The sequence below is a fragment of the Eptesicus fuscus genome, chromosome 19 (genome assembly GCF_027574615.1).
Source record: "Eptesicus fuscus isolate TK198812 chromosome 19, DD_ASM_mEF_20220401, whole genome shotgun sequence".
NCBI classification, from domain to species: Eukaryota; Metazoa; Chordata; class Mammalia; order Chiroptera; family Vespertilionidae; genus Eptesicus; species Eptesicus fuscus.
This window is the reverse complement of record NC_072491.1, coordinates 1,743,227-1,769,739: the sequence shown is the minus strand read 5'-3', so window position 1 is coordinate 1,769,739 and position 26,513 is coordinate 1,743,227. Positions and strand designations below refer to the sequence as shown.

At 56.0% G+C, this 26,513-nt stretch overlaps 1 protein-coding gene across 2 annotated transcripts in view; it reads right to left on the bottom strand.

Moving 5' to 3' along the window:
- The window catches only part of TRAPPC9 (trafficking protein particle complex subunit 9), a 170,052-nt gene that overhangs the window by 126,421 nt on the left and 17,118 nt on the right, over positions 1 to 26,513 (bottom strand). Inside the window, exons 5-10 of one of the 2 annotated variants that reach the window (XM_054708471.1) lie at positions 23,080 to 23,106; positions 18,766 to 18,887; positions 17,066 to 17,191; positions 14,035 to 14,251; positions 9,172 to 9,315; positions 2,033 to 2,159 (exon numbers count right to left, since the gene is read on the bottom strand). In XM_054708471.1, coding sequence (XP_054564446.1) covers positions 2,033 to 2,159; positions 9,172 to 9,315; positions 14,035 to 14,251; positions 17,066 to 17,191; positions 18,766 to 18,887; positions 23,080 to 23,106 — 763 coding nt within the window. The remainder of the gene's footprint in view (positions 1 to 2,032; positions 2,160 to 9,171; positions 9,316 to 14,034; positions 14,252 to 17,065; positions 17,192 to 18,765; positions 18,888 to 23,079; positions 23,107 to 26,513) is intronic. The other variant, XM_054708472.1, reaches the window with a different exon arrangement.

Below are 26,513 nucleotides of genomic sequence, written 5' to 3'. Positions count from 1 at the left end.
GGGCCCCGTGTCTGTGAGCGCAGTGAGCCCCTCAGACTGCTGGGAGGACCCGAGCTGCCCCACTCAGGTTCCCTCCCTCGCTGCCTCTCTCCTTCCTGCCGAGCACCCACACAGCAAACAGAGGGGCAGCCCCGATCGCTCGCCCCCAGGCCCACACGCGGAGGTCAGCAGCACCGCTGCTTTACTGAAGGGAATGACTGGGTCTCCGTCGGCCTGGCTGAACCTCACGCTGCTCTCCCCGCTGGGACGGGTGCTCGGCAATGCTCACGCTCCCATCAACCAGCCTGCGTGCGCCGCAGGTTCACTAACCCTGGAGCCTGCGCACATCAGGCCCTGCAACCACTTCCATGTAACTTCCATGTACTCCCTCATTACACACCACGCCTGCCCCGTCGGTTCCGGACAAGGCTAGACGCCCAGCCCTGGTCAGGGTGCTTTTGGGAGGCAACCAGTCGACCTGTCTCTCTCACACGGCTATCTCTCTCTCTCTCTCTCTCTCTCCTCTCTCTCTGTCTCTCTCTCTCTCTCTCTCCCCTCCCCCCACCTCCCTCCCTTTCACTCTCTGTTAAAAAAAAAGAATCAATGAAAAAACATCCTCTGGTGAGGATGAAAAAAACTAGTAATAAAATATGCAAAGGAATTCGGAGGGCGTGGCCGGCCAGACAAGTAAAGGAGGGGGCAGCTGTGACTTCCGTTCACAACCAGAGCTGAGCAGCAATGTTCCTTAGGGAACGCGCCCTCGGGGAAAACTGACTGTCCATGCAGCAAGAGGGCTGCAGAACTGACACCGTATGTTTGTTCTTCGAAGCTGCCACCAACCGGGAAAGCGGGATCCCAGGGACAAGACGTCCAAGACAGGGATATTTTTAGAGACTTCAGAGACTGTTGACATTTTAAAACCTGACGCCTCAGCACGCTGCTGCTATTGGGGCCGTGAAAGCAATGGCGGCACTAACCAGGAAAGTGACCCAAACGGGCGGAGAGGGCGACCAGGAAAGAACTCACCTCGCTCCCTTGCTTCTCACTCCGTCGACCTAACTCCAGCAGAAACACACCTGAGACCCAGTGGACAGCTCCGCACACGGGCATGATGGAAACCGGCCACCTCCGCCCACCCCGCCAAGCCCGCTGCGCACGGCTGAGACGGCGGAGGGCATGAACCCAGCCAGGCTAGTGATGGGACCACCCCTCGGACTCCCGAATGCGGCTGCGCACGTCTCACTGTCTTCAGACACCCCGAGGGAGGTGATGGGCTGGGCGGTACCAGCGGGCCGGAAGGGCTGGGCCACGGAGGACCGGGCGGGGCCGTGGGAGCCGCCGCCTAGCAGTGTCGGGGCGGCTGGCTTTGCCCCGTTTCCGATGACAAGGAAAACTGCCCTCACTAGCATGGCCTCCGGGCCCCTTTTTGAATAAATGCCTGTAATCCTTCCTCAAACAGTATAATTAACTTAAGAGTTTACGTTTTAAAAGCACCAAAGCCACTCAAAGCAACTCGAAGCTCCTTCTGACTGGAGGGTTTTGATCCTCATCGATAAAAACGGCCTCATTAACTGCAGAGCTCTCACCGGGTTGAAGGAGTTCAATGTTGGTGCATAAAAAACAACAAACAACAACCATCAGCCATCCCTCCCCCGACCCCAGGCCAAGGACAGGCCCACTGGCTTTCTGTCAATGGCACCTCCACTCCGCTCACGGCTCCTTCAGGGATTCCTGACTGCCGTGTGCACACCCCCCACAGGACTGTCCGGACAGTAACAGTCTGGGGCTGGCTATGTGCGTGTCCATGTGGGAGGCCCTGCAGGGATGAAACCAGGTGCTCACACTTTAGTTGGGCCGTCTTGGCTTGAACCGGGGAGGAATGACTGCTCCTCCCGGGACACCCCTTACACCTGCTAGGAGTGCTGATGAGGTCCGACGAGACAAGAGACAGCCAGCGACAAAGAGAGACTGGTGCAAAGGTCTGTGTTCACGACCAGGGCCAAGGCCGGGGCCCCGGCGTGACGGCACCTCCCGCACCCGTGCGCCGTCCTACCTGACGATGGGCAGCTTGGTGAGGGGCACGGGCGGCAGGCTGAGGCCGTCGGGGAGGGTGATGAGCTCCATCGTCCCGGGGCACTTGGACGTGTAGCTCTCCAGGCTCTGCGTCACGTCTTTCTTTTCTGAAGAGAAAACAGAAATAAAGCCAAGGTGAGGCCCAAGTCCACGTGGGAAGCTTTTACTTTATTTAAGCAAAAGTAAACATCTCAGCCCACACCCCGACAGTTCAGTGAGCCCCATCTCCTGACAGCGATGAAGGGGCAGCGACCACGGAGACAAAGGAAGCGGACGCTCTGGTGGCTGCGTTTAGCCGGCCACGGGCAGCTGCTCCGTGTCGGGCCTGCGGGTGGAGGGAAACCACGTTCCTGTCCTCCACATGGCATTTTCCAAGCCGGCCAGCCGGCGGGCCGGGTGCAGAGCCCGCATCCTTTCTCCTGAGCCAGGACTCGTCCAGCGTCACCAGTGCAAGCACATGCCAGGCCCGGCCCAGGAGTCTGCGTCCGTCTGCACAACGATATTCGAGAGAAGAAGTTCAGGTCTACGTTTCTGACGCCGGAAGGGAGCCTGGTGAGACGACCATTTTCCCCACCCGCCCACCCCTGTGCCCAGGAGGGCGGAAGGGGACACAGGGGCCATCACGGCGCTGGCTTGTGTCTGTGATGTGTCCACCACCCGCTCGCAGACTGCAACTGCGGCCCCACGAGCGCACTGTCCAGCTCTAAAATGCATGTCGCGGAGGAAAAGGCAGAGACCACGTGACGGCAGAGGGCTTGTCAAAGATCACGTGCCTGTGGTCTTGTCACTACACTGTTACAAGAATCAAGAAAGTTGGGGGGGAGGGGGAGTTAGGGGTCCACTGCTCGGCCACTGTTCCCCCTGTCCCTGCAGACAGACCTGGGGAGGAGTAGCAGGGCCCCGGGGGAGGCCCACGGCAAGGCAGTCAGACCTGGTCCGCTGAAGGCTGGCCTCCTGGCTGCTGTGTGCCCGTGGGGGAGCACCCAACCTTCCGAGCCTGTGCCCACGCAGGAGTGACCAAGGACGAGTGGGATGAGGTATCAGAACTGGCTGGCAGCCGTGAGCACGGAGCCCGGGAATGAGGGCGACTTCCTGCCTCTTCCGTTTGGCCGCCCGGCGCCCGGATTGCCCAGTGAGTGAAAACGCAGCAGACACACAGATCGCGGGGAACGTGACACTCAGCCACTTAAACACCTTACGCAGCAAGAAAAACCAGCTCAGCTTTCCTTCGCTCTGCAGACACATCCAGCCAGCTCCTCGGTCCCGCGACGAGGCTCGGAACGGTCACGTGCCACCGCCACACTGATGAGCGACCTGCCAGGCCAGCAGGTGGGCACGCCGTCCCCGGACCGGAACCAGCGCCTCTCTGTCCTCAGCAGAGCGCGGACGGGCTGCAGCACAGCCAGCCACGCTGACGCCTCCGTGGCACTGCCTGCACCTGTGACTCACTTGGCTGACACAGCGACACCTCAGGGGCCCCATCAGCAGCCATTCAAGCACAGCAGGAGATTAAATGTTTCCCTCGTTCTCTTCAAGCACGTAAACATGACCTGCCACAATGAACGGCGATTCTTTCAGGCCAGCGGCTGTCTGTCTCATCACCCGGTAAAGCACCACCTCGAAGCGAGTTAAGGATCTCTGAGACCCCAGATGGCACCACGGGGGGGGGGGGGGGGGGAGCCGCCCGCAGAAGGAAGACGTGCTGCCCACTCAGAAAGAGTCCGCGCGCCCGGTTAGGACGGCATGGCGAGGGGAGAGGGGCACAGGGACAGGGTGCACTCAGGCACCCGCTGAAATGACGTTTACCAGGCTCTGCCATCAGATGGAAAATGTCTGTTATGTTCTGTGGAAAACCAGGATGCAAAATTATATTTGTGAATAAATTCAATTTTAAAATAATCCCATTTTTAAAAGAATAGAAAACAATACTCAGAAATACACGGCCATGCCACGGTGTTTGCCTGCGCAGGCCACGCATAACTTCCTCCTCTGCTAACGTTTTCCGAGATTTCTAAGAGGAGCATACATTATTTATATAATAAAGTAAAGTAAAAGCAAACACTTATGATTGAATTTCCACAGCAGCCTGGTAAGGACAAGCAGGGTCTCTAAACGTTCCACGTGAGTCAAGACTGTGGCGGAGGAGGAACTCCGAGGGCCTGCGCTGTGGCCGAGGGGGTCCCCACAGCTGTCCTGGGCCGGGCTTAGGAGCGACAGGCGCGGCAGCGACTGGCATTTAAGAGGACCTGCTACGTGCCGGCCCTGGGCAGGCCCTTTGCATGCGTCATCGCCATAACCAGTCCCCGAAACCTCGTGTGCGGAGCCCCTGTTGTCCCCACTGTACAGAGGAGCACACCGAGGCTGGAAGGATCTAGCCCCGCCCAGGGCGCCCCCTCGCCACGCTCAGCGCCGATTTCACACACGCCTCCAGCCTCTAGCACAGCCCGCATCCTGCGGCCTCCTGCTGGCCGAGTGGTACCAGCAAGCTCAGATTCCCCATCAGCCTCGGGCATTTCTCTTCAATAAAGCACTTCACACACAAAACAAATGATTTCCTGTCTGAATCCTGAGGCCCAGGTCTCCTGGATGCCATTTCCTTCCCGAGCTTCACACAGAGTGGACGCACCGCCAGCCGACTTTTCCAGAATCTTTCCCGTAGGCAGGTGCAAGTTAGTTAGTTAATAAACAATAAAAGCTTTTACTAAATCTGTACCTAAAGGGGACATGGCTCGTACACCGAGGCATGACTTTCCATGTGTATAATTTTACAAACCACGAGAAACCTCCTTGGGTGGCAAGTCACAGATCTCATTTGGGAAAAACTGCTCCCACAGAACAGGATGCTCAGGGACACAGAGACTCCTGGGCGGTGACCAGGTGGTTCTCTGCATTTTCCTTCCGAACCACACGGATAATGAAGGAGGGCGGAAGGAGGAGGGGAAGGAGTAGGGTCGGGGAGGAGGGGAAGAAGGAGGGGAGGGAGAAAGGGAGGAAGGAGAGGAAGAAGGAAGGAAAGAAGGAAGGAGGGAAGGAGGAGGGGAGGAAGGAGAGGTGGGAGGAGGGGAGGAAGAAGGGGAGGGAGGAGGGGAGGAAGGAGAGGAAGGAAGAAGGGGGGAAGGAGGTGACATGACGAGCACGCTGACAGACTCCCCTCTCACCCCCTCAGGACGGGTGCCCACCTCAGCCGGGCACGGGGCTGTCGTCAGCACCCAGCTGCACCCCTGCCAGCCCGAGCCCGAGCCCGCTGTTCTGCAGGCGGCCCAAGTTCAATGGCACAGCGGTGCCCGATGCACAGGAGCACCCGGCACTCCCTGTGACTCTGACCCCGGCACAGCCCTGCTGGGCACTGTCCCGAGCACCACAGAGCCCAGGTCTAAGGTCACCTCTCACGCTGCTCGCTCCCAGCCCAGGATCCACCGCGTGCGAGATGATCAACGATATTTATAGGAAGGACGTGGAGAGGCCTCCTCCGGCGAGACTCTGGGCCTCTTCCTGCTCCCTCTGCCCCGCACAGCGCTCCTAGGCCCTTAGGATGCGTCCTTCATGAGCCCGAGGGGCCACTGAACTGCACTCACAGCTCAGAAAGCCACCCGCCCACGTGTGAACCCCAAGTCCGCAAAGGAACGGGCAATCCCATCCCTTCCGACTCCCTTCACAGCTGACCACGCACTCCCACTCCGAAAGCACGGGCTCCCGGAACGGTGGGTGTCCAGCGGGAGGGTGCGGGGGAGGACGTGGTCGGGGATTGTCCTGTCCAGCTCATCTAGGCCTGTGGGCGGGGGCGGGCCACAGCAAACACACACAGAGTTGCCCCTGGTGTTAACACCAGAAGTGAAATATCAAAGATGCCAGAGAGAAGGAAAAGAGACACATGCCGTTCTCGGTGCAGACTGAGCTCCTGCCTCCTGAAGGTGGACAGGGCCCCAACCCAAGTCCCGGTCTTCCCCGCTGCGCCCGGCTGGTCTGGCCGAAAGCCACACCCCTGAATCCGCTTCCCCGCGCAGCGAGTTGGTGCCCCGGGGACCTGCAGACACAGGGACGAGCAGCGGGTGCTCAGGCCCTGCGGGAGGGGGCATCGGCCTGGCCTCTCCTCTGCTGGGCCAGGCGGGTACAGCAGCCACGGGCACCCACCTCTCCTGCAGGAACCCCATCACCAAGCTGGGGGCTAGGGGCTGGGGAGCGGCTGAGAAGCCGGCATGATCCACTCCACCCCTGGGTCCCACTCCGCCTGGCGGGCTCCAGCTGGTCCTTGCCGCCTTCACACCCACCATCCCTTCCCAGCCGCCTGCCCAACTGCCTGCCGAGGGCCTATGGACCCGGCCGCACACACAGAACGCACAGCCAAACCCCTGTCATAGGTCATGTGTGTGGGGACACGTGTAAGCACTCAGAGACACCCCTCCCTCACCAACTGTAGGCAGGCTCCTCGGAGCCCCTTTCCGACTGGGCCCCGGCCTCGGCTGTCCTTGGCCTGCCTGGGGCAGCTGTAGCAAGAACCCGCTAAATCAGTTCACCAAGCCCCCCCACACGCTTGATATCTAATCACCCGGCATCCGATCCACTTCCTCATCCCGCCCTTGAGGCCCAAGTCCTTGGCCGCCTTCACAAGGACCCTGTTAGGACAGCTCGGCCCCAACCCCCTGGCCCTGATGTCTCCGCTCAGTAATTTTCCACCGGCGCCTCCCTCCGCCGCTGCTGGCTCTGCGTCCGCACTGTCCTTGTGTTCGGGGCTGAGCTCAGCCTCTCTCCCCTACAGCAGCCGTCCTAACTGTCTGCCTCACCGTGTTGGCAGGTGTGAGCGGATTTCCTCTTTCACGGTACACATGCATTATGTGTGTGTACATATGCATCGTGTGTGTGCATGTGCATGACGTCGGCGTGCACATGTGCATTATGCATGCATTTTGTGTACGTGTGCATTTTGAACGCTGACGGATGCGGCAGTTTGCACAGCTTTGTTGTCCTGTCAAAGGGGCTCTTCCTCTCCCGTAAGCAAAGCCCTCTGTGAGGGGAGGCTGTTCTGAAACTCTTTCCGAGCTCAATGAGCGGTTTCTTTTTTCCTTCCAAGAAATGAAAAATGCCATCACCCACCACCAGGGAGCAAGCAAACACGTGGCATGTTCAAGAAATCCAAGTGGCCGCTGTGGGGCACATGCAGGGAGCCTCGCCCGCTGTTAGATTCACACGTGATGGCTGAAGCTAATCTCCGCAACACACAGCTGCTGCTTAGGGTTCCAGCAACACTTGCAAACGCCACGGTAAGCTAAGGGGACCTGTCACAGATGCTCAAAAGGGGTTCCCTGACACCCTCAGCTTTATTCCAGAAACAAGTGCGCCCTTTTGGGAGGCACCCTCACTCTCCCACCTGCGGCCCGCCCCCAGGCGGTATGGCACCGCGTGCGGTTTCCGCTGAGCTGTGTGCATGTCCCTGGGCCCGGGGCTGAAAGCTGGGCCCTAGACTCGGTGCTGCCCTGAATGGCCAGGGAGACCTCAGGCGAGCCGCTGACTTCGCAGCTCGGAGCATCACAGACCTCGCCAGCACAGCGGCCAGGACGCGGCCTGCCTCCCTCACCCAGACGCACAGGCAGGAGGCAGGAAGGCACTCATTCGACTGCGAACGAGTTTCACATACAAGAGATACCATTAGTAAGCAAACAGGAAACCATCTCCGGCTTTGCATGTTACCCAGGAAATACAAATTAACACAGTGAGGCCGCACGCCGCACACACTGCGGCAGCACTGCTGCGGGCGGACGTGAGAGCCGTCCTTCCAGAGGCCACTGGCAATGGGCTGCAACAGCAATAACAACGCTCGCAGCGCTGACCGGCAAGCCCTCTCCGATCACATCTCTCCTGCTCGGGCAGCGGAGGGCCCGAGGACGGTCACCATGGCGGTATCGGGAACAGCAAACACAGCCAAAGGCGGCGTTTCATATTAATGCATCCGGCCCGACGTGCGCCCGCGTGCTGCTGGGAGCGCTGGGGCGCAGGGCTTCTCTTGGAGCTGATGGAGAGCTTTTAAAATGGACTCTGTGCCAGGTGCATGTCGGTGCATGTCCTAAGAAACTGGCACCGCCCCACCGCGTGGCTCCGTGGGTGAGCGTTGACCTATGAACCAGGAGGTCCCGGTTCGATTCCCTGTCAGCGCACATGCCCGGGTTGCAGGCTCCATCCCCAGAAGGGGGCGTGCAGGAGGCAGCCGATCAATGATTCTCATCATTGATGCTTCTCTCTCTCTCCCTCTCCCTTCCTCTCTGAAATCAATAAAAAAATATTTTTTAATATATTTTATTGATTTTTTACAGAGAAGAAGGGAGAGGGATAGAGAGTTAGAAACATCGATGAGAGAGAAACATCGATCGGCTGCCTCCTGCACACCTCCCACTAGGTATGTGCCCACAACCAAGGTACATGCCCTTGACCGGAACCGAACCCGGGACCCTTGAGTCCACAGGCCGACGCTCCATCCACTGAGCCAAACCAGTTAGGGCAAATTTTTTTTTTTTAAAAAAGGAAGAAACGTGTACATTTTAAATGGGTGAATTGTGTAGTGTGTGAATTAAATCTCAATCAAGTTGCTTTTTAAAGAGGAAAAGCATTCCTTATTCATGCACTTGGCAACATGTGAGAGCCAAGCATGCCGCTGGCTGACGGGACGGGACACCAGCAGGTGGACACCTGCCTCAGAGAGCTGGCAGCCTCCACGGGGCGTGTCGATTAGGTAAGTGACGGACACAGAGGGGGGAAAAGTGCTCCACCAGGCACGTCCCACACTCAAGGGGGAACATTTCAGAGGAGCCCAGGCTGGTCTAGGGCGGCCAAGGCAGGCTCCTGGGAAAAAATGAAGGGAGGAATGGAGGGAGGTGGCACCAGCCGAGGACGGGCCCAGGACCCGAGGAAAAGGGACAAGTGCCAGGGATCAGGATGGCACCCTGAACTCTAAGGCCCAGTGAGGAGTCCACCTGGACCGGCTGCCGTGCAGACACCGCGCCTCCATCATCGCCAGGCCGTGGGGGGGTTGTCACCGGTCTCGGCCAGAATTCCATGCCGGGACCCCAGCAGCCAGAGAGCTCTCACGCGTAGCTGCTTGAAAAAAAAAAAGAGTCTGGAAGCACTCACCTTGATCCGACAGGAAGTCCAGCATGGTCTGCAGCAGGAAGGACAGGTGCCTGACGGACAGGGCAGGGTTCCCCATCCTCCGGGAGGCGTAGACCAGCTCGTGAAGCAGGCGCATCTGCACAGCGGCCCAGCCTCGGTGCGTGCCTGCCACCAAAGCCACACAGAGTCACAGAGTCAGAGACGAGCGCAGGGCGGGCATGGGGCAGACACGTCCGGAGAAAGTGTGAACCTCGAGGGTCCAAAGACAATGCCCGCACCGTCACGCTCCCGGGCAGCAGGAGACGTTCCGTTCATTTAGCCCAGAAAGGAACTCTCAGTGGCACCGTTGTTCACGCATTACATAACTTACATTACACTTTCTTCTGCAGAGAGACAATTTTTTAAATAACCCATTTTGAAATAATTATAACCAGGTTGGGAAAAGATTACATTTCCGATAGCATGTACTTGAGTGCTGGGCATACTCTTTGTTTTTTCAACAGAATACTGATATTTGGTGGGCTTTGTTACCAACAACCAAGGACATGACATTAACAAGCACAGTTTTCTCTGAAGTAGAACCAACGTACAGAAAAGCAGATAAATTAGAAACAAGGTTATCGGCACACTTTGTGGCCACCCCTCCAAATGACTCAGTGTGCGTGACATTGAAGGTGGGGACAGTTCGCACAGCTGGTGAAAAGGACCTCTTTTTTTTTTTTTAATCCTTACCGAGGATATTTTTTCCATTGATTTTTTTTTTTAGAGACTGCAAGGGAGGGGGAGAGACAGAGTTTAGAGAAACATCAATGTGAGAGAGACACACTGATTGGTTGCCTCCTGCACTTGCCCCCTCCCCTTCCAGGGCCAGGGATTGAGCTTGCAACTGAGGTACGTGCCCTGGACCAGAATTTAACCTGGGACCTGTCAGTCCCCGGGCCGACGCTCTAACCACTGAGCAACTGGCCAGGGCGTGGAAAGGACCTCTTTAAGATCACAGAACTCCAGACTGATTCATTCCATTCTCCTTTGGGCAACAACTGCTGGTCTTGGGTTTTCTCCGCCTTCAAGTCCTCTGTGAAGAAGACAGTGGTCCCGGGAACCCAACCCGATAGGTCACCCTGCAGTGTGGTGTGTCCAGGCCGAGGGGCTTGGGGAAAAGTTGGGGGAAAGGGCTTAAGGCTCCAATCAGAGGCTCCTCCCTCACTGCCCCTAGAAGCCTCCTCGCCCTCTGTCCTGCCCACACGGTGGCCCAGCCCTGCTGCGTGTTCCCACGGCACTGCGCAGTTCCACCCGTGGGAGTTCCCTGGCAGGTGCCGTGAGGCCCTGAGAGCTCCCGTGTTTGTTTCTGTCTGGCCTTAGCTTCCCTGTGAGCCAGGACTGTCTTCCCCCAGGGCCCTGTGACGCCCGGCAGGAAGCTGGCACACAGCTGGTACTTAGCCAGCCTGGGGGTCGGATGGGACGCCTGCTGAGAGACACGCCCTCTTACAGACACGCACACTGTGTGCAGGGGAAAAGGACAGGATCTCTGGGACCAGCTGTAAAACACCTCGACGAAGGACCAACAGGGGGAAAGACATAACAAAGCAGATGTGGCCCAAGGAGAGAAAGACAAGTCCCTGGGTTGTTCCCACGTTGTCAGCAGAAGCTAGAACCCAACACTGACGCAAAGCAAGCGCCTTTAAATATATATTTTTATTGATGTCAGAGAGGAAGGGGGAGGGGGAGAGAGAGAGAAACATCAAGACGACAGCGAATCATTGATCGGCTGCCTCCTGCACACCCCACACTGGGGATCAAGCCCACAACCCGGGCATGTGTGCTGACCAGAATCAAACTGTGACCTCCTAGTTCATAGGTCAACGCTCAATCACTGAGCCGCATCAACCGAGCAAAACAAGCCACTTTAAAAAGGACTGAGACGCTGAAACTGATGTCGTGACTAACCTCGCCATAAATTCAAAATGACCCAATTTAAATAATCTCAACACTACCGTACGAAGAAGCCTTTCTCACTTCAGAACTCGGCAAATACCACTTTGCTGATTTTCGTTTAAATAGATAATGATCCACTTCCTACCACAGGCAATTATGAGTAAGACGGAGTATAAATTTCCTTAACACTAAATAGTTGTGAGTTGTCATTTCTATGTGAGTCAAATTGCTTCTCCTATAAAAACGTAAATCTTTTTATTTTTAAGACAGATTTGCAACAGAGGACCCGGCAGTAAAATTCTCCACACTCTTGTGTTTGAGAAGCTCACCAACGTGCGCGTTGATCACGTCAACTACGCCTTTCAGCACTCCCCTGCCGTGCCTGCCTGCTTCCTACGAGCTCCCGGGGAAACGGAACCCACTGCCCAGGAAAAGGCCGAGCGAAAGGAATGATCAAACTCTCCACATACAGCGACACAGAGAAGCCCAAAAGGACAACAGGCCACGAGAGCTGGCCACCGCACGCGGCACATCTGCGTTGCTCTGTGGACTTTCCGGGAGCAGCGAGTGAAAGCGCTCATTTCAAGAAACAGGTAGCCCTAGCCGGTTTGGCTCAGTGGATAGAGCGTCAGCCTGGGGACTGAAGGGTCCCGGGTTCGATTCCGGTCAAGGGCATGTACCTCGGTTGCGAGCACATCCCCAGTAGGGGGTGTGCAGGAGGCAGCTGATCGATGCTTCTCTCTCATGGATGTTTCTAACTCTCTATCCCTCTCCCTTCCTCTCTGTAAAAAATTCAATAAAACTATATTAAAAAAAAAAAAACACAGGCAGAACACATCTCAGGTGCTGGCAATCAGTGCACCTGCCGTCACAGGTGCGGGGCTTTGCAGCTTCCTCTGGCCTCCCGGGGAGGGCTGAGTGGCCCAGGGCGTCATGGAGACGGGCAGGCGTGGAGGGATTCCGATTCCTTCTTCTGAACACATCCAGCTGGCGCTCACCCTTCCTCCTTTACTTGATCTCCCTCGCCTACCATCTTGCCTTCCCGAATCTCTTTCACAAAATGATGGCGAATGTCCCCTCCCGAGACGGAGGCTAAGTTAAAGGGCCTCGTCGCCGGGAGGTGTGCTCACGTGCTTTACTTTCCAAAAGAAACACGTTCCGTGCGGTGACTACAGGAGGGGCAGGAGGGAGGGGACAAGGCGGATAGCTGGCGCTGCTGGACGGAGACCAGACCGGGGTGGCGAACACACCACATGACAGATGACGTGCTGTGGAATTAGGCCTGAAACCTGTATAGCTTTGTTAATCAGTGTCACCCCGATAAAGTCAACAAAAAGGGGGGGAGAAACACGTTCCATTCACCTGATTCAAAAATTACATCAAGAAACAAACTCCACTCAGTAAATGTAAACGAACATACGGCACGGTAGCTGCTCATCAGGTGTCTCCCACATTACACGTATGTGCTGGACACCTGCCACGTGCTGGGCGTGGTGAGAGTCAGGGGTCTCGGCCCTGATGGGAGAGGCAGTGGGGAAATCGCCCCAATTTATTTGTAACGTACTACGAGTTACGGGAGGTAGACAGGGAAGAGCGGGAGCCAACGGAGGGGGTGAGCCCACCGAGGCTGCGCTCGCTGAGGGGCCGCCCTGAACTGGGTGAGTGGGACCCGGGGTGCCAGGCAGTGAGCGGGTGAGCGAAGGGAAGAGCGCTCCGGAGGAGGGGCCGCCAGAGCTCCGGCAGCCGCCCGGGAAGGCCCTTACAGAGGCGGCTCCCGGCAGCCGTCCTCCGGTCCCCGACGCGCCGGTTAAACACCGCGTGGCCTCGGCGCTCTGGGAAGCTGAGGACACCCCGTGACCACCGCCGGGCAGGCTGTCCTGAGGGTGAAGCCTGGGCTGAGATGCTGGTTAAACGCCAGCAGGGTGCCGAGCGAGGACGGGCTGGGGAGCGCCTACACGCTGCACTCCTGGCCTGAGAGGAGCTCGCCTAGGACAGCATCGCCGCCCGGCCCCGCGCCAGCCCCCAGCAAGTGCTCGGCAGGCGGCTCTCGGGAGGACCCGGGGACAGAAATCAGAGAACGGAGAGCAGGCGAGGGGCAGGGGAGAAATCTGTCCTGCTGTCTGTCTGGGTGAGAACGAGGGTCTGGAAGAGAGCCAGGTCCACGTGGCCACGTGTTCACCCTCAGCACGCGGCTGCGCATGCAGCACCAGGCAAGGACCGAGCCGTGCCTGCCGCCCTCCCGGGGCTGAGACACGGCGGGGACAGGCCAGGGGCAGAATCGCTCCCCAGCTCCCTGAGCCCGTCATGGACGACATCCGACCAAGACCCGTGTCCACGCCCCAGCCTGGGGAGACCGCACAGCCACGCCCAGGCAGGGCCAATGTGAGCCCGATGCAGGGGGACGCACTGGCCACAGAGCCGGACAGTGTTCGCCTGGGCCTCCAGGTCCCCGGGGCCTGAGGACAGAAGTCAGGGAGCTCATCCCAGCGGGCCTCCCGGGCACACCAGCCGCGGAAGCCTGTCCTCATGCCCTCGCCCGTCCCTCGACCTCTGACCCCTCCCATGTCCCCCCACTCCCTGAGGGCCACCTGACAGGCCCCTCTGCCCGCCCTGCGGCTCACCGGTCCCCCCGCGCTCTGCTAGGCCCAGGACCCTCCTTCTAAAGGATTTGGGGAAAATGTTTTGAAGTAATTTCGGCCAAAAAAAAAAAAAAAGAAATGTTAGAGATCACGTGCTCTCAGCCAGGGATATGGTGAATGAGAGTCCACACAGCAGACTGGCCGCCGCTGTCTCTGTAAATAGAGCTCCGTGGCTCACACGTGTCCGCGGCCACCGAGACCACGTGGCCCACACGCCAAAATACTGACCCTCTGGCCCTGGACCCAGGCTGCCGCTGCTCGCACGGGCGGGGCTGAGGGAATCAGAGCGACGTCCCGGGCCCGGCGGTACCTTTGCTGAAGTCCTGCGGGTCCAGCGACAGGCTGTAGCCCGGCAGCGTCTCCAGCAGCAGCTTGTAGCAGGCCCTCCAGCCGGGCTCGGCGATGCTGGGCGCCACGCACTGCATGGCGGCCACGCGCTTGAAGAAGGCGGACTTGCGCCGGAAGCCGATGAGCTCGTAGAGCTCGGAGAGGACGCTGTAGCGCTGGATTTTCTCCTCCTCGGAGAGCTGGGCAGGGGAGGAAGGGAGAGGCTTTGAAAGACACAGAAACGCTTTTTTTTTTAAGCTTTTTCATAAAACGGCGACACGATGAACCGTGGGGCGGGAGCAGGTGCCCGCAGGGCGACAGGACGGCAGTGGAGTTGGCGGGTGGAAGCCCTGACCCTCTGAGGCCACTGACCTGGAGCCAACCCGCCCCTCTGCGGGAGAGGCCCATGCTCCCAGGACAAACACATCTGCTGCATAGCATACACACACACACATACACATACACACGCACACACACATACACACACATACACACACATACACACACGGCGTCGGCTTCGAGCTCCTTCATCAGAAAAGGAGCATGGGTTCATCAGACACGGGGATGTGGGCAGGGACTCTCAGCAGATATAAAACTCGGCCCACACAGCAGGCAGAGCCGGGTGACCGGCCATGGGCTGTCAGCACAGCAGCCTCACTGAGAGGGAGCCTTCCGGCGCACAGTCTCCCAACCCCGGACCTAACCAGACGCTCCGACCACCCTATGGGGTGACGACGTCTGTGCCTTCAGCACGAGCTCTGTGCCAGCAAACACAGCGTACTGATTTCATCCTTGCAACAATCCCATGAGCAGCCGAGGAAACACGAAGCTCAGAGAGGAATTAATGGTCTGTGCAAGCCACACAGCCAGGAAGTCAGGCACAACTGAGGGGTCACCCCCACAGGCCCCGCCCACGCCAGGCCGCACTGCCGCCCGGCCCACCCATCCGCCCCCAGAGAGCTCTGTGAGGACAGAGGGCGGTGTGGATCCCTGCCAGCTGCTGCCCTCCTTCCGGCCCGGCCCCGTCCTCTCCCCCACCCCCGCCCCGCCGCCCCACCACGCCACTGCCACGCCCTCACGTGGGCCCCATTAGCTCTCAGGGACCTCAGTGGTCTTCCTGCCAGCCTCCTCTACCCCCTCCCTCCTGTCACTTGCAGCTGCCAGGTAAGATTCCCACGTCACAGTTCAGGGCCCGTCACCCCCTCCCAGACACACGCATGAACATGGAGCACAAGAGCCTTCCCTGGGAGGCCAGGCCCCGAGCCCACCCAGCCCGCCCTGTACCTCCAGGGCCCACTGCCTACTGTGAACATTTCCCACGTGCCCAGCAGTGTGCTGAGCCCTTCGTACGCACTATTCCATTATTTAGAACTTGTAACAATGCCAGGAAGAAGTGGCTGCTGTCATTCCCAATACGCAGATTCGCAACAAGGAACACACTGGGTCGGTCAGGAACAAAAACCTTGTGCAATTTCAGAAAAACTGCAGCCCCTCTATTCCGTTGTTGTAAAATCCCAGCAGGACTCATTAGTTTGCTGTCTGCTCATCTGGCAAGCCAACATCCCGATGAGCCAACTAAAGCCGAGTGTGGTGTGGGGACAGCATTCACCCCACATCAGCACCCGCTGCCACGCTGGCCTCGGAAAGCCTGGTGTCGTCCCTCTGGCGTGTCTCTGCTGCCCCCTAGTGTTCGACGTGAAGAACACGCAAACAGAGCAAGAGAGCTGTTCCAAACACAGCCAATTCCCACATGTTTTAAGTAAACAGCGCAGCGTTTCAGTCTGGGCCCCACCACGAAAATCCAAGTTAGCTAAATGTCTAAATCTTCCTAGACTAGCAATTTTGGGGTTTGGCATTAGCAACCCGTAACAAAATGTCCTCATGATGTTGTCTGATTAAAAACACCCAGGTTCTGCCGAAACCGGTGTGGCTCAGTGGATAGAGCGTCGGCCTGCGGACTGGAAGGTCCCAGGTTCGATTCCGGTCAAGGGCACGTACCTTGGTTGCGGGCACATCCCCCAGTGGGAGGTGTGCAGGAGGCAGCTGATCGATGTCTCTCTCTCATCGATGTTTCTAGCTATCTATCCCTCTCCTTTCCTCTCTGTGAAAAATCAATAAAATATTAAAAAAAAAACAAAAACACCCAGGTTCTGCCGAAACCGGTGTGGCTCAGTGGATAGAGCGTCGGCCTGCGGACTGAAAGGTCCCAGGTTCGATTCCGGTCAAGGGCACGTACCTTGGCTGCGGGCACATCCCCAGTCGGAGGTGTGCAGGAGGCAGCTGATTGATGTTTCTACCTCTCTATCCCCCTCCCTTCCTCTCTGTAAAAAATCAATAAAATATATTTTTAAAAAAACAAAAAACACCCAGGCTCGATGGAGGCAGCACTGTGGAAGCTGCTGTGTAAAGAGGACTGGCAAACTCCAAGTGGAGAAATGTAACAACCCAGACAGGGCAACAATGGCAACTGCATCACACGTGACAAACGTCAGGGGAAAGGTCGCAAAGCTGGTCAGAGGCGAAGTTGCTTCTCCAAGCAAAAATTAAAAACTCAGAAGGAGAGCGAGTCCTGGACTTGGAAAGTGAAATACCGTAACGTAAAGCAGCAGCATGCCTGGCTGGTGTGGCTCAGTGGTTGAGTCAACCTATGAACCAGGTCAAGGTATGATTCCTGATCAGGGCACGTGCCTGGGTTGCAAGCTCGATCCCTAGTAGGGGGCGTGCAGGAAGCAGCCGATCAATGATTCTCTCTCCTCATTGATGTTTCTATCTCTCTCTCCCTCTCCCTTCCTTTCTGAAATCAATAAAAATATTTTTTTTAAAAAGAAGATGCACAATAACCGCACTCAGGATGGCCAGTTCTGACCCCCAAGTTTTCCCCACACCACCCTGAATCCCAGCATAGTGTGGACAGATCAGTGGTGACTAAGGTCCAGGAGACCTGCACTCACTTCCGCCTCAGGGAAGGGGGGAGGGGGGAGGATGGGGGGGGGAAGGGGGACCAAGACACCCACCTGGCGGAGGTTGATGTAAACGGCATTCTGGAGAAACTCGGAAGCCTCCATGCTCCGCTTCTGAATGGCCAGGACACGCACAGCTTTGACGCACGCTTCCAGCTCAATCACTCCCGCATTCTTGTACTGCAGGGAGAGGGCCTCCGTCAGCAGAGAGGGAGGGAGATGGCCTGTCCCCCCACGGCCACTCGAGGACCTGCAGCAGCAGCACCAAGCACACGTCCTCCCGAGGGGGCAGAATCTGTTTCACAATGTCCACCCCTGAGGGGGACCGAGGGCGGGGACCTAGATGCCCGTGTAAATATGCATCCGTTCAACTGATACAACCACAAAGCTGGATGTGTTACAAAGCTTCCAAATGTTCAATGGCTACTCTGCTCCTCACTCGTTCCCCCCTCTCACCTCTGAAACACTAGGGTCTCTCACACCTGCTGCTTCAGGCAGCCGGTTCACTCATGTTACTTTGTTGCAAAAATTCTAGCTCCCTGTATCATTGTGTCCGCCCCGTCTCTCTGATTTGCTCTCCCAGTTACTTGGTGCTGCTTCTTCAGTCCTGGGGTGAAGGGCAGCTGGAGCGGGGGACAGAAAAGGCCTGTGAGCGTCACGTCACGTCACGCCTCCGGGAAAAGCGGGCAAGGACTTCGCTACCACCTCAGTGACTAAAAACCAAGGTGGTGCGTCTCCCTCAGAAAGGGGAGGCAGCCTGGCGTGTGCGTGTGCGTGTGCGTGTGCGTGTGCGTGTGCGTGTGCGTGTGCGTGTGCGTGTGCGTGTGCGTGTACAAATCCAATACAATCCAATCTCGGAAGGGCACAGGTATGTTTTCTGTCGCTGTCAATCCACGGTGATGGGCCAGCCTCCGGGCAGCTCTAACCGGTGTCTGGGTGGCTCGGAAAGTCCCCGCCGCCGTGGTGGAGCAGGTGAGCAGGAAAGGAGAAAAGAGGAAAAGGAAGCAAACGAGTGAAAACACAGCTAGGGAAAGGCTAGGCACTGGATTCTCTTCCTGGCTGTATCTCACACACGAGGACCAAGACGCCTTGTAGGAAACTGGGGTGAGAAGAGACGAGGACCGGATTGTCACGAGCAACAGAACGAGGCTGCCATTGTAGCCGGCTGTGTGTGCACCATCGACCCCGGTTCTAACAGCCCTGAAGCGCCCGTCGTGAGAGAGAACACCGGAGCCCCGTGCGGTGGTGCGTGCTGACGAACGTCAGGTGTGGGGTGGCACTCGGTGCTGCCAGACTCCAGAGTCCACTCTTCTCTCCAGGCCCCCTGTGCCCGTGCAGGCAAGCCTTTCCCACGCAGGTGACATCTGCAGTTCTCGTTGGCACGTGCTCTGGGCAGCCGCTAAGCTTCATTCAGACTCGGGGGCGAAGCCCATCCGCCACAGGGCTCTGCCATCGAGGCGGGAGAGCGCGGTTCCTGCCCGTGTCTGAGCTGCCTGGTCTACCGGGCACCTCGGGGGCCGCAGCCCACAGGCAGCCACGACGCTGCTCGGAGAACCTACACACGCCGCCCACCTCCCTCCCTCTGCCTCCCGGCAGCAGGCCTCGGCTCTGAGCACTCTGACAATTGGAGGGAGCCTGTGATGAGTGTGATGCATCGGGAGCACGGCCTGAGCTACGGAGAGAGAGGCCAGGCCCTCAGCTCTGCGGCTGGGAAGCGGGAGGGCTCACCGCGCGGGGCCACGGCGCGGGCGCACCTTGCCGTAGTAGGAGATGGCCTCCTTGTACTTGTCGATGATGTCCTCGGGGCTCAGGCAGTTCTTGGCGCGTCCGATCTCGGCGCTGGTGTCGGGGTTGATGCCGTTGGTGGTGAGGGCACCTGCACACCGAGAGAAGGGAAAGAGAGAATCTCGTGCTTTTCAGCCTCGTTTCCTTGTGAGTCTGAACGAGGGGCACACACAAGATCACACACATCGCCTGCTGAAACGTGAGCAATGAGAGTGTTTGAAAAGCCCGCATCTCGCACATGCTCCCTAGAACAGTCTCCCCGCCAAGCATCGTATTAGATGTTAATCAGCTCACAACGCGTTTCCTCCCTGCGGAATGTTTCTCAAAGAGCCTGACATGCCTTGTGTAGACGCAGCACGCCTACGTAACCAGCGAGGTAGATGTGAACTCCATGCGGCCGGCGTGCGGTACCTCCCGGCCTTACGCTCCGACAGCCGCGGGCCACCGTGTCCTCGGACGGATGAGCCGTGTGAGAGCATTTGCAGCGATGCGGCATCGGAAGAGGATGGAACTGACAAGCGCCATACCTCCCTGCGGCGGCCACGCTGTGTCTGGCCAACCGCTGTGAACAAGCGGAACCCCCTACTCCCTGCGCCCTCACTCTCGCATGGGGTGGCCGGGGGGCGGGGGGATCTCCTCTACAGAACGTAGCCAGCGACACACACACTCTGCCGGGAAACCAAGGAGAGAGGCTTTGAGTTCCTGGAGAACCCAACAATCCGTTCTCCTAAGCCCCTGTTCATCTCACGGACAAGCATCTCCCACAAACCCTGTCTTCCTCAGGCCACGGGGAGGCCCGGCTCGCGTGTGCAGTGGGTCTTTCTCGCTCACGCCCCTCACACTGCCCGCCACGCTCCTGTGCACCCCTGCTCCCCTCCTGGCCCCGCCTTCCCACCTGCCTGATTAGTGTTCTGTACGCTGCCTGGCGTGATGTGTGCAACAGGACAGAAGGATGAGTGGACAGATAAATGGATAGATGGACAGAGAGATTCCAAGAGACGGAAAGAAGCTGTCCTGTGTCAGATCCCCCTCCAGTCAGGGAAGGAAGAACCACGCGGAGAACTGGGAAGAGGCAGGTGGCTGGGGATTCTGCTTCCCGCAGATTTTGTGAAAATCACAGCAAGAGATGAGAGAGCAGAACTATAAATAATAAAAGAAAGGCGCGCTTGAAAAGCTAGCGAACAGACATACTTTCTAAAGCAGCAGTCGCCAGCCGGGGGTCCGTGGACACTGGTGGTCCGGGAGGCCCGAAAGGTTGGCGACCGCTGCTCTGCAGAACAGACTCCCATCAGCGAGGCCACTGCCCGGGCGGGTGCTCGCAGACGGAGGCTCTGCGTTACAGGCGCCTGCACGCCATCACAGCCCCGCCCGTCACTCGGCCTGCCCGGGGGCCAGGAGCTGGGGGAGGTGTCCACGTTCACAACCCCGAGAGGCGCTCCCAGCATGCCCCTGTCTGCAGGTGAGGAGTCAGGTCCACGAGCCGAGTCTTCCTGCTGGCCCTCAGGTGACGCGGGCTCGAGCTCTGCGTGTCCACGTGTCTAACACATGTGTCCTGCCACAGTAACACTGAATAAATGGCAGGTCCCCTCGATCTATCTCGTTAGCTCGAACAACTTCTATTGCTGAATGTTGCTGTTTTCCTTTGGAGAAAGGAAAGGGAAGATAACGGGGGTCAGAAGGAAGGGGTGCTTCATTCCTCATGTGGTACCTCATCTCATCCCAACAGCACACGATCAAGGCGCATCACCTACAGCCCGGCCGGCGGGGCTCAGGGGTTGAGCATCAACCTATGAACCAGGAGGTCACAGTTTGATTCCCCGTCAGGGCACAGGCCCGGGTTGCAGGCTCCATCCCCAGTGGGGGGTGTGCAGGAGGCAGCTGATCAATGATTCTCTCTCATCACTGATGTTTCTCCCTCTCCCTTCCTCTCTCTGAAATTAAAAAAAAACACTTTTTTTTTAAAAAGTGGAGTGGGGACACGGTGGGAGAGAGAACAGGAGTGACCCTTCTCTGGGTGACCTCTTTCATAGTTTCGACTTTTGGAACCCTGTTTACTTCTATGTAGTAAAAAGTATCAGCCAATAAAGATAGGGGGACCCTATGCTGGCATACAGACCGGAGCCATTAACTATATTTCACATGAGTGACATAATGACCCCCACAGGGAGGGTTAAGGAACAAACCCAAGCAACTTCTAATGCGGGGCCTGTGTGCTTACCCTCAGCAGAGAGACAAGAAGCACCACAGACAACCCTGGATTCTATCAGATGTTTGTTCTTACAGCGATGCCAATTAGCAACTCCGAAGCTACTTTCTATAGATGTAGGGCTGAGCAACTAGCACCTGTACTGATCCTCTCGGGAGCCAGAGGTCTCACTGCTGAAGGAGGAGGAGGTAGGGGTAAAACGGGAAGACTGGGAAACCCTGGGCCTGGGGGCTGGACCTGGAGACAACAGTGTCACCTTCTCACGGGGCCTAGAAGCGACGACCCTCAGTGCGAGAGGCATTTCAGCCTGGCCGGTGTGCTCAGTGGTTGAGCATCGACCCAGGAACCAAGAGGTCACAGGTTTGATTCCCGGTCAGGGCGCATGCCTGGGTTGCATGCAGAAGGTAGCCAATGAGAAACATCGATGATTCTATCCTTCCCTTTCCTCTCTCTCTAAAAGAAATTTTTTTTAAAACACTTTTTTTAAATAAGCATTTTAATGCCAAGATTTTAGTTTCTAAATACCATTCTCCAAGAAAATGAACTAGAACATCTTAGACAACTGTCTGGTTTCAGAGCTGGGACAGGGTAAGTACAAAATGAAACTAAATTCTTGACCCAGAAAAATGAGTAGAGCCAGCAGACACCAACAGCGCCCCCCCCCCACCCCCACCCCCCAGCAACAGCAGGGCACACACTGTCCTCAGGCGGACACGGAGCATCTCCAGGAGAGACCTCGTCATGGTTATAAAACCAATCCCAATAACCTTAAATGAACTGAAAAAGTCCTCAACAAAACACTAGCAAACTAAATCCAGCAACGAGGATTGTGCAACATGGCCAAGCGGTATGCATCTCAAGAACGTAAGGTTGGGTTAAGAGGCCAAGATCAATTAATACGATACACCCCATCAGCAGACTGAAGGACAAAGCCTGCTCTAGACACAGGGAGGTTTTTTAATAGAATTCTAAAGTTAGAACATTGATGGAAAGCTACAAAGGGCTTTGAAAAATGAGTATAGTTAGACAGCAATTTGCATTTGCTGTGTGAAGGTACTGTGTGGGTGCCTTTTTTTAAAAAAAGGCGGCTTTAATACAATTCACACATTTAAAGTGTACAATCCAGGGCTTTTTACTCTGTTCTGAGCTGCACATCCATCACCACCATCAACCTTAGGACATTTCATCACCCGACAGGAAGCCCTGTACCCACAGCAGTCACCCCCCCCCCGCCCCCACCCCGGGCCATGCAGCCCGCTCTGGGCTTTTCACGGGGGTTTTCCACCAGCAACGCAGGTCTCCTGAAGGCAAAGCCTGTTTCCCTTCCTCTCCACGATCAGCAGCCTGAGCAGGAGGTGATCGCGGAGCATCGGTCTCGGGAAAGCAGGCAGCGCGATGTCAACACAAAATAACCTGCAAACCTGAGGCGAGTTCACGTCAGAATCAAGAGACACGACGGGATGGGATCGACGTGTGGGCCGCGAAGCGTGTGTAAGCCTGACTGTCTGACTTCCAGTCCTCAGAGGCAGGCAGGGCCTCAGAGGTTTGTATTATGTAGCCTTTGTCATGGTTTCGGATTAAGCCAGACAATAACAGAGCGCATTATAAAATCATTAGGCACGGCAATAAAAGAGATTAATCACAGGAGGTGTGAAGAGCGGGGAGGCAAACCAGACTGCGAAGAACAAAAAAAAAAGCAGCATGTCTCTCGGTGCCGGGAGCACACACAGGAAACACACGCAGGCTGAGGAGCATGGCCACGGTCAGAGCACAGTCGTTCCCGGGAATCAGCCGACAGGCATGCCCGTGCATCCAAAGCGCCAGGCAGGCACACGTGCGGGCCATCGGCGCAGCCATGCGAGCGGGGCGGGAGCCTCCTCCACAGACAGCACAGAGCGGCCGGGCCCATCAACGGGGACCAAGCAACAATCAGGGTGTACGAGTTCGGATTTAAAGCGACTTAAATCAGAACGCCCCGAAGACCGCCCTCCAGACACTGTCACCGTTCATTCACACCACGGGGGAAGCACTTAAAGGAAAGCACACACAACCAGAGAAACAAAGCACAGATGAGTACCTGGGTCAATGAGAACCTCCTGCGCCCCTGGAAGAGAACAGAGCATGGCGTGTTATTGGGGAGACAGCGGCTTTCCGAGGTAACGAGGCATCGTCTTTCACATCACACGGCCTCCGACACCCACAGGCTCCTCTCGGTCAGAAAAGCAGTTCTGACGGACCAGCTCGGTGCCTTTGGCTTTAGTTTTCCCGTGGCCTCTGACAAATTGGGGGTGCTGCCTCGCCGCTTTTCTCCCCACTGTCTAAGCTCATGCACCCCAGTTATTCCCCAACACGTATGAGAATTTGTGACTTCCACAAGTAAGCCGAAGGACAGAGGAATACTGACTCACTTGTGCAAATGGGGGATGGTACCAGGAGGCTGCATGGAACTTACCACATGCTGCTTGAACTCTTACACACACACACACACACACACACACACACACACACACACACACACACTCATACACACACACACACACTCACTCACACACACACACACACACACTCATACACACACACTCATACACACACACATACACACACACACTCATACACACACACATTCACTCACACTCATACACACTGACACACACACATTCACACTCACCCTCTCATACACACTGACACACACTCACACACACAGTTACTGCACACGTCACAAACTAAGGATTTCCTACTTTTAGAAAGTAACTTCGCCATTAGTTTAAAGTACAAAATCGTTAATTCTCTCTTTGCAAGCGGCTTTGAAAGCCCTGACCACCTGGTCAATTCTCCGGAGTCCATGAGCTCCATCCACCTTCCCCGTGCAACACGGCTCCCCATGGTCACAGAGCACGCGCTAAGAGTCATGCTTGCCATCAGCGAGGACCACGTGTAACCACACGCACAGACTGAAAAGGCTGCGTCCCAACAGCACAGCACGTTCCACCGAAACTGCTCTGTGTGCAGAGCGAGGCCCGGGCTGGGCCTCCGTCTCCCTCCACAGGCAGCTAGGGCCCTGCGCCCCCGCGCCCGCGCTGTGATAGGGACCGGCGCTTCCTGTGGCACAGCCGTGCGCCCAGACAGAGCGTGACCTCCGTCATGGGTGCCCACCCTCAGGAAGGCCCAGTGCTGGGCCCTCCATGCCTGAGTGCGATAGGGCAGGTCCTCTCGCCAGAAGGCCTCTGCCAGATGCTGGGGAATCTGTCTAGGGCCGGGACACAGTATCAAGATTCCCATTTTCCTGTATCCCTAATGTTCGTGGATAAGGTGCCTTTATCAGTAATTAAAGTCACATCTATCCCCAACTGCCTACTCTTTTGTCTCACCTCTCAAATGGCTGGTAGATAAAGTAGGAATGCCATTATTGGGCCCCCTTGACCCCCAACATATTCTAATTAACAAAGAGTAGTAATTCTGTATTTGTGACTGTATTGCGGCCACATCTCTGCGGCTGCTGCTACACTGTGAGGGCAGGAACTACTGACTCTCTCAAATATTTCATTCATTTCTGAATTAGATCTTTCTCCGTAAAACCATCTTTTCCTATTTAATTCCTTAGTTGTTGACAAAGACTGTAAGTTGATGGCTCCATACAAAATACTAGCTGGAGTTTATTACCTCTTTTATGAGATGGCCACTGAGCTAAACACTTCACATCATTTCTCTGAACCTCACAGTTCCACAAAGCAGGCAGAGGCACCCCCGTTCCGTGGATGAGGAGAAGACTCAGAAAGAACTGCCTCATTTGCCCCCTGGCGTGGCTCAGTGGTTGAGCATCAACTATGAACCAGGAGGTCACGGTTTGATTCCCAGTCAGGGCACATGCCTGAGTTGCAGGCTCAAATCCCCAGGAGGGGGTGTGCAGAAGGCAGCCGATCCATGATTCTCTCTCATCATTGATTTTTCTATCCCTCTCTCTCTCTCTCCCTTCCTCTCTCTGAAACAAAAAAATTTTTAAAGCATATTAAAAAAGAACTGCCTCTTTGAATGGCTCACAGTGCCGTGTGTTCTAACTCAAGTCAATCCACGAGGCTGTCCAGGGTACAAATCACCTCCCCTCGTTAACCTGAACGGTGGGCTCGGTGTCCACCGACTCGGACCGGGCTTTCTTCTTCGAGGTGCTCAGAGACAGCTCCTATCTCTGCTATGACATCATGGTTTCTAATTTGGGAAGAAAGGCCCAATTTGGCCGTTGTTCACAGCTGTCTAAAATTTCGCGCTGAGGTGGCAGAATAAAAATAAGCTATAACTAGAACAATGTCTCCAGGTATCCAGACCCTGAGCTATGCTGAAGCAGTAAACACAGAAATAAAGTAAAAGGGATGAGCTGAAGTCTTCTTTGACAAACACGGAAACGAAGACTTTAAAAGGTGCAACAGCGCCACCTATGGCCGAAAGAGGTCTCCCAGGTTGCGGGAGAAGGGAAATGATGGGTAAGGTTTTTAAAAACAGATGTTCAGACCTAGCGGGTTTGGCTCAGTGGATAGAGCTTCGTGCCCGGGTTGCAGGCTCAATCCCCAGTGTGGGGTGTGCAGGAGGCAGCTGATCAATGATTCTCTCTCATCATTGATGTCTCTATCTCTCCCTCTCCCTTCCTCTCTGAAATCAATAAAAACATATTTATTTTTTAAAAAAACAGGATGTTCAGAGCCGGTAAACGCTTAGCTAGCACCTGCTGAATTCTGCTTCGGGGAAGGAAATGCTATTTGGTTCTTAATCTATAATCTTTAACACGACCGAGTACAAACAAAAGACACAGGCTCATGGGAAGTGACAGAGCAGAAACACGTTATTTTACAGATTAGGGGGCCTGAGCCCAGGGAACCTGTCCTTCCGGCAGTCAGAAGCGAAGCTGACCCCTGTCCTTACACCTTGCACTGCACCAGAGCCGACAGCTCTGTGTCACTCTGCATAGAAGCCACGTCGGCATTTTCCCATCAGCAGGGAGTCCAAGCGTCTAGCAAAATTGTTTCCAAAGGGCTGGTGACTATGAAGCAGACAATTCTGTGAATTTTGTGAAAAAATGGGAAAACGTTTATTTACAGAGGAAAACAGCATGGGCTCCCCTTTCATTCCCGCTCTGTAGCCAAAGTGACAGGTGACTTTTAATTCTTTTTTTTAACCAATTAAAGGTACAGAAACAAATAAAAATTTCTTCAACTGCAAAGGAGATAAGCTTATTCCCTGAATATCAATGTTTCTAAATTAATGACTATGGTCACGTAAAGGTTTTAGTGGATGATTACATGGCCATATGAATTCTGAGTTGTCAAAACATACCTTCTTACAAATGATCTTTAAATTATTCAGTTTAAGGCAAGTTAGCCATTCCCTCCATTACTGGAATGACACGGATTTAATCAAGTTAGCCATTCCCTCCATTACTGGAATGACACGGATTTAACGGTGGTCCCTTACTGCACTAAAAAGAAAAAAACAATGGAACTGAGCCCAGACCAGGTAGCTCAG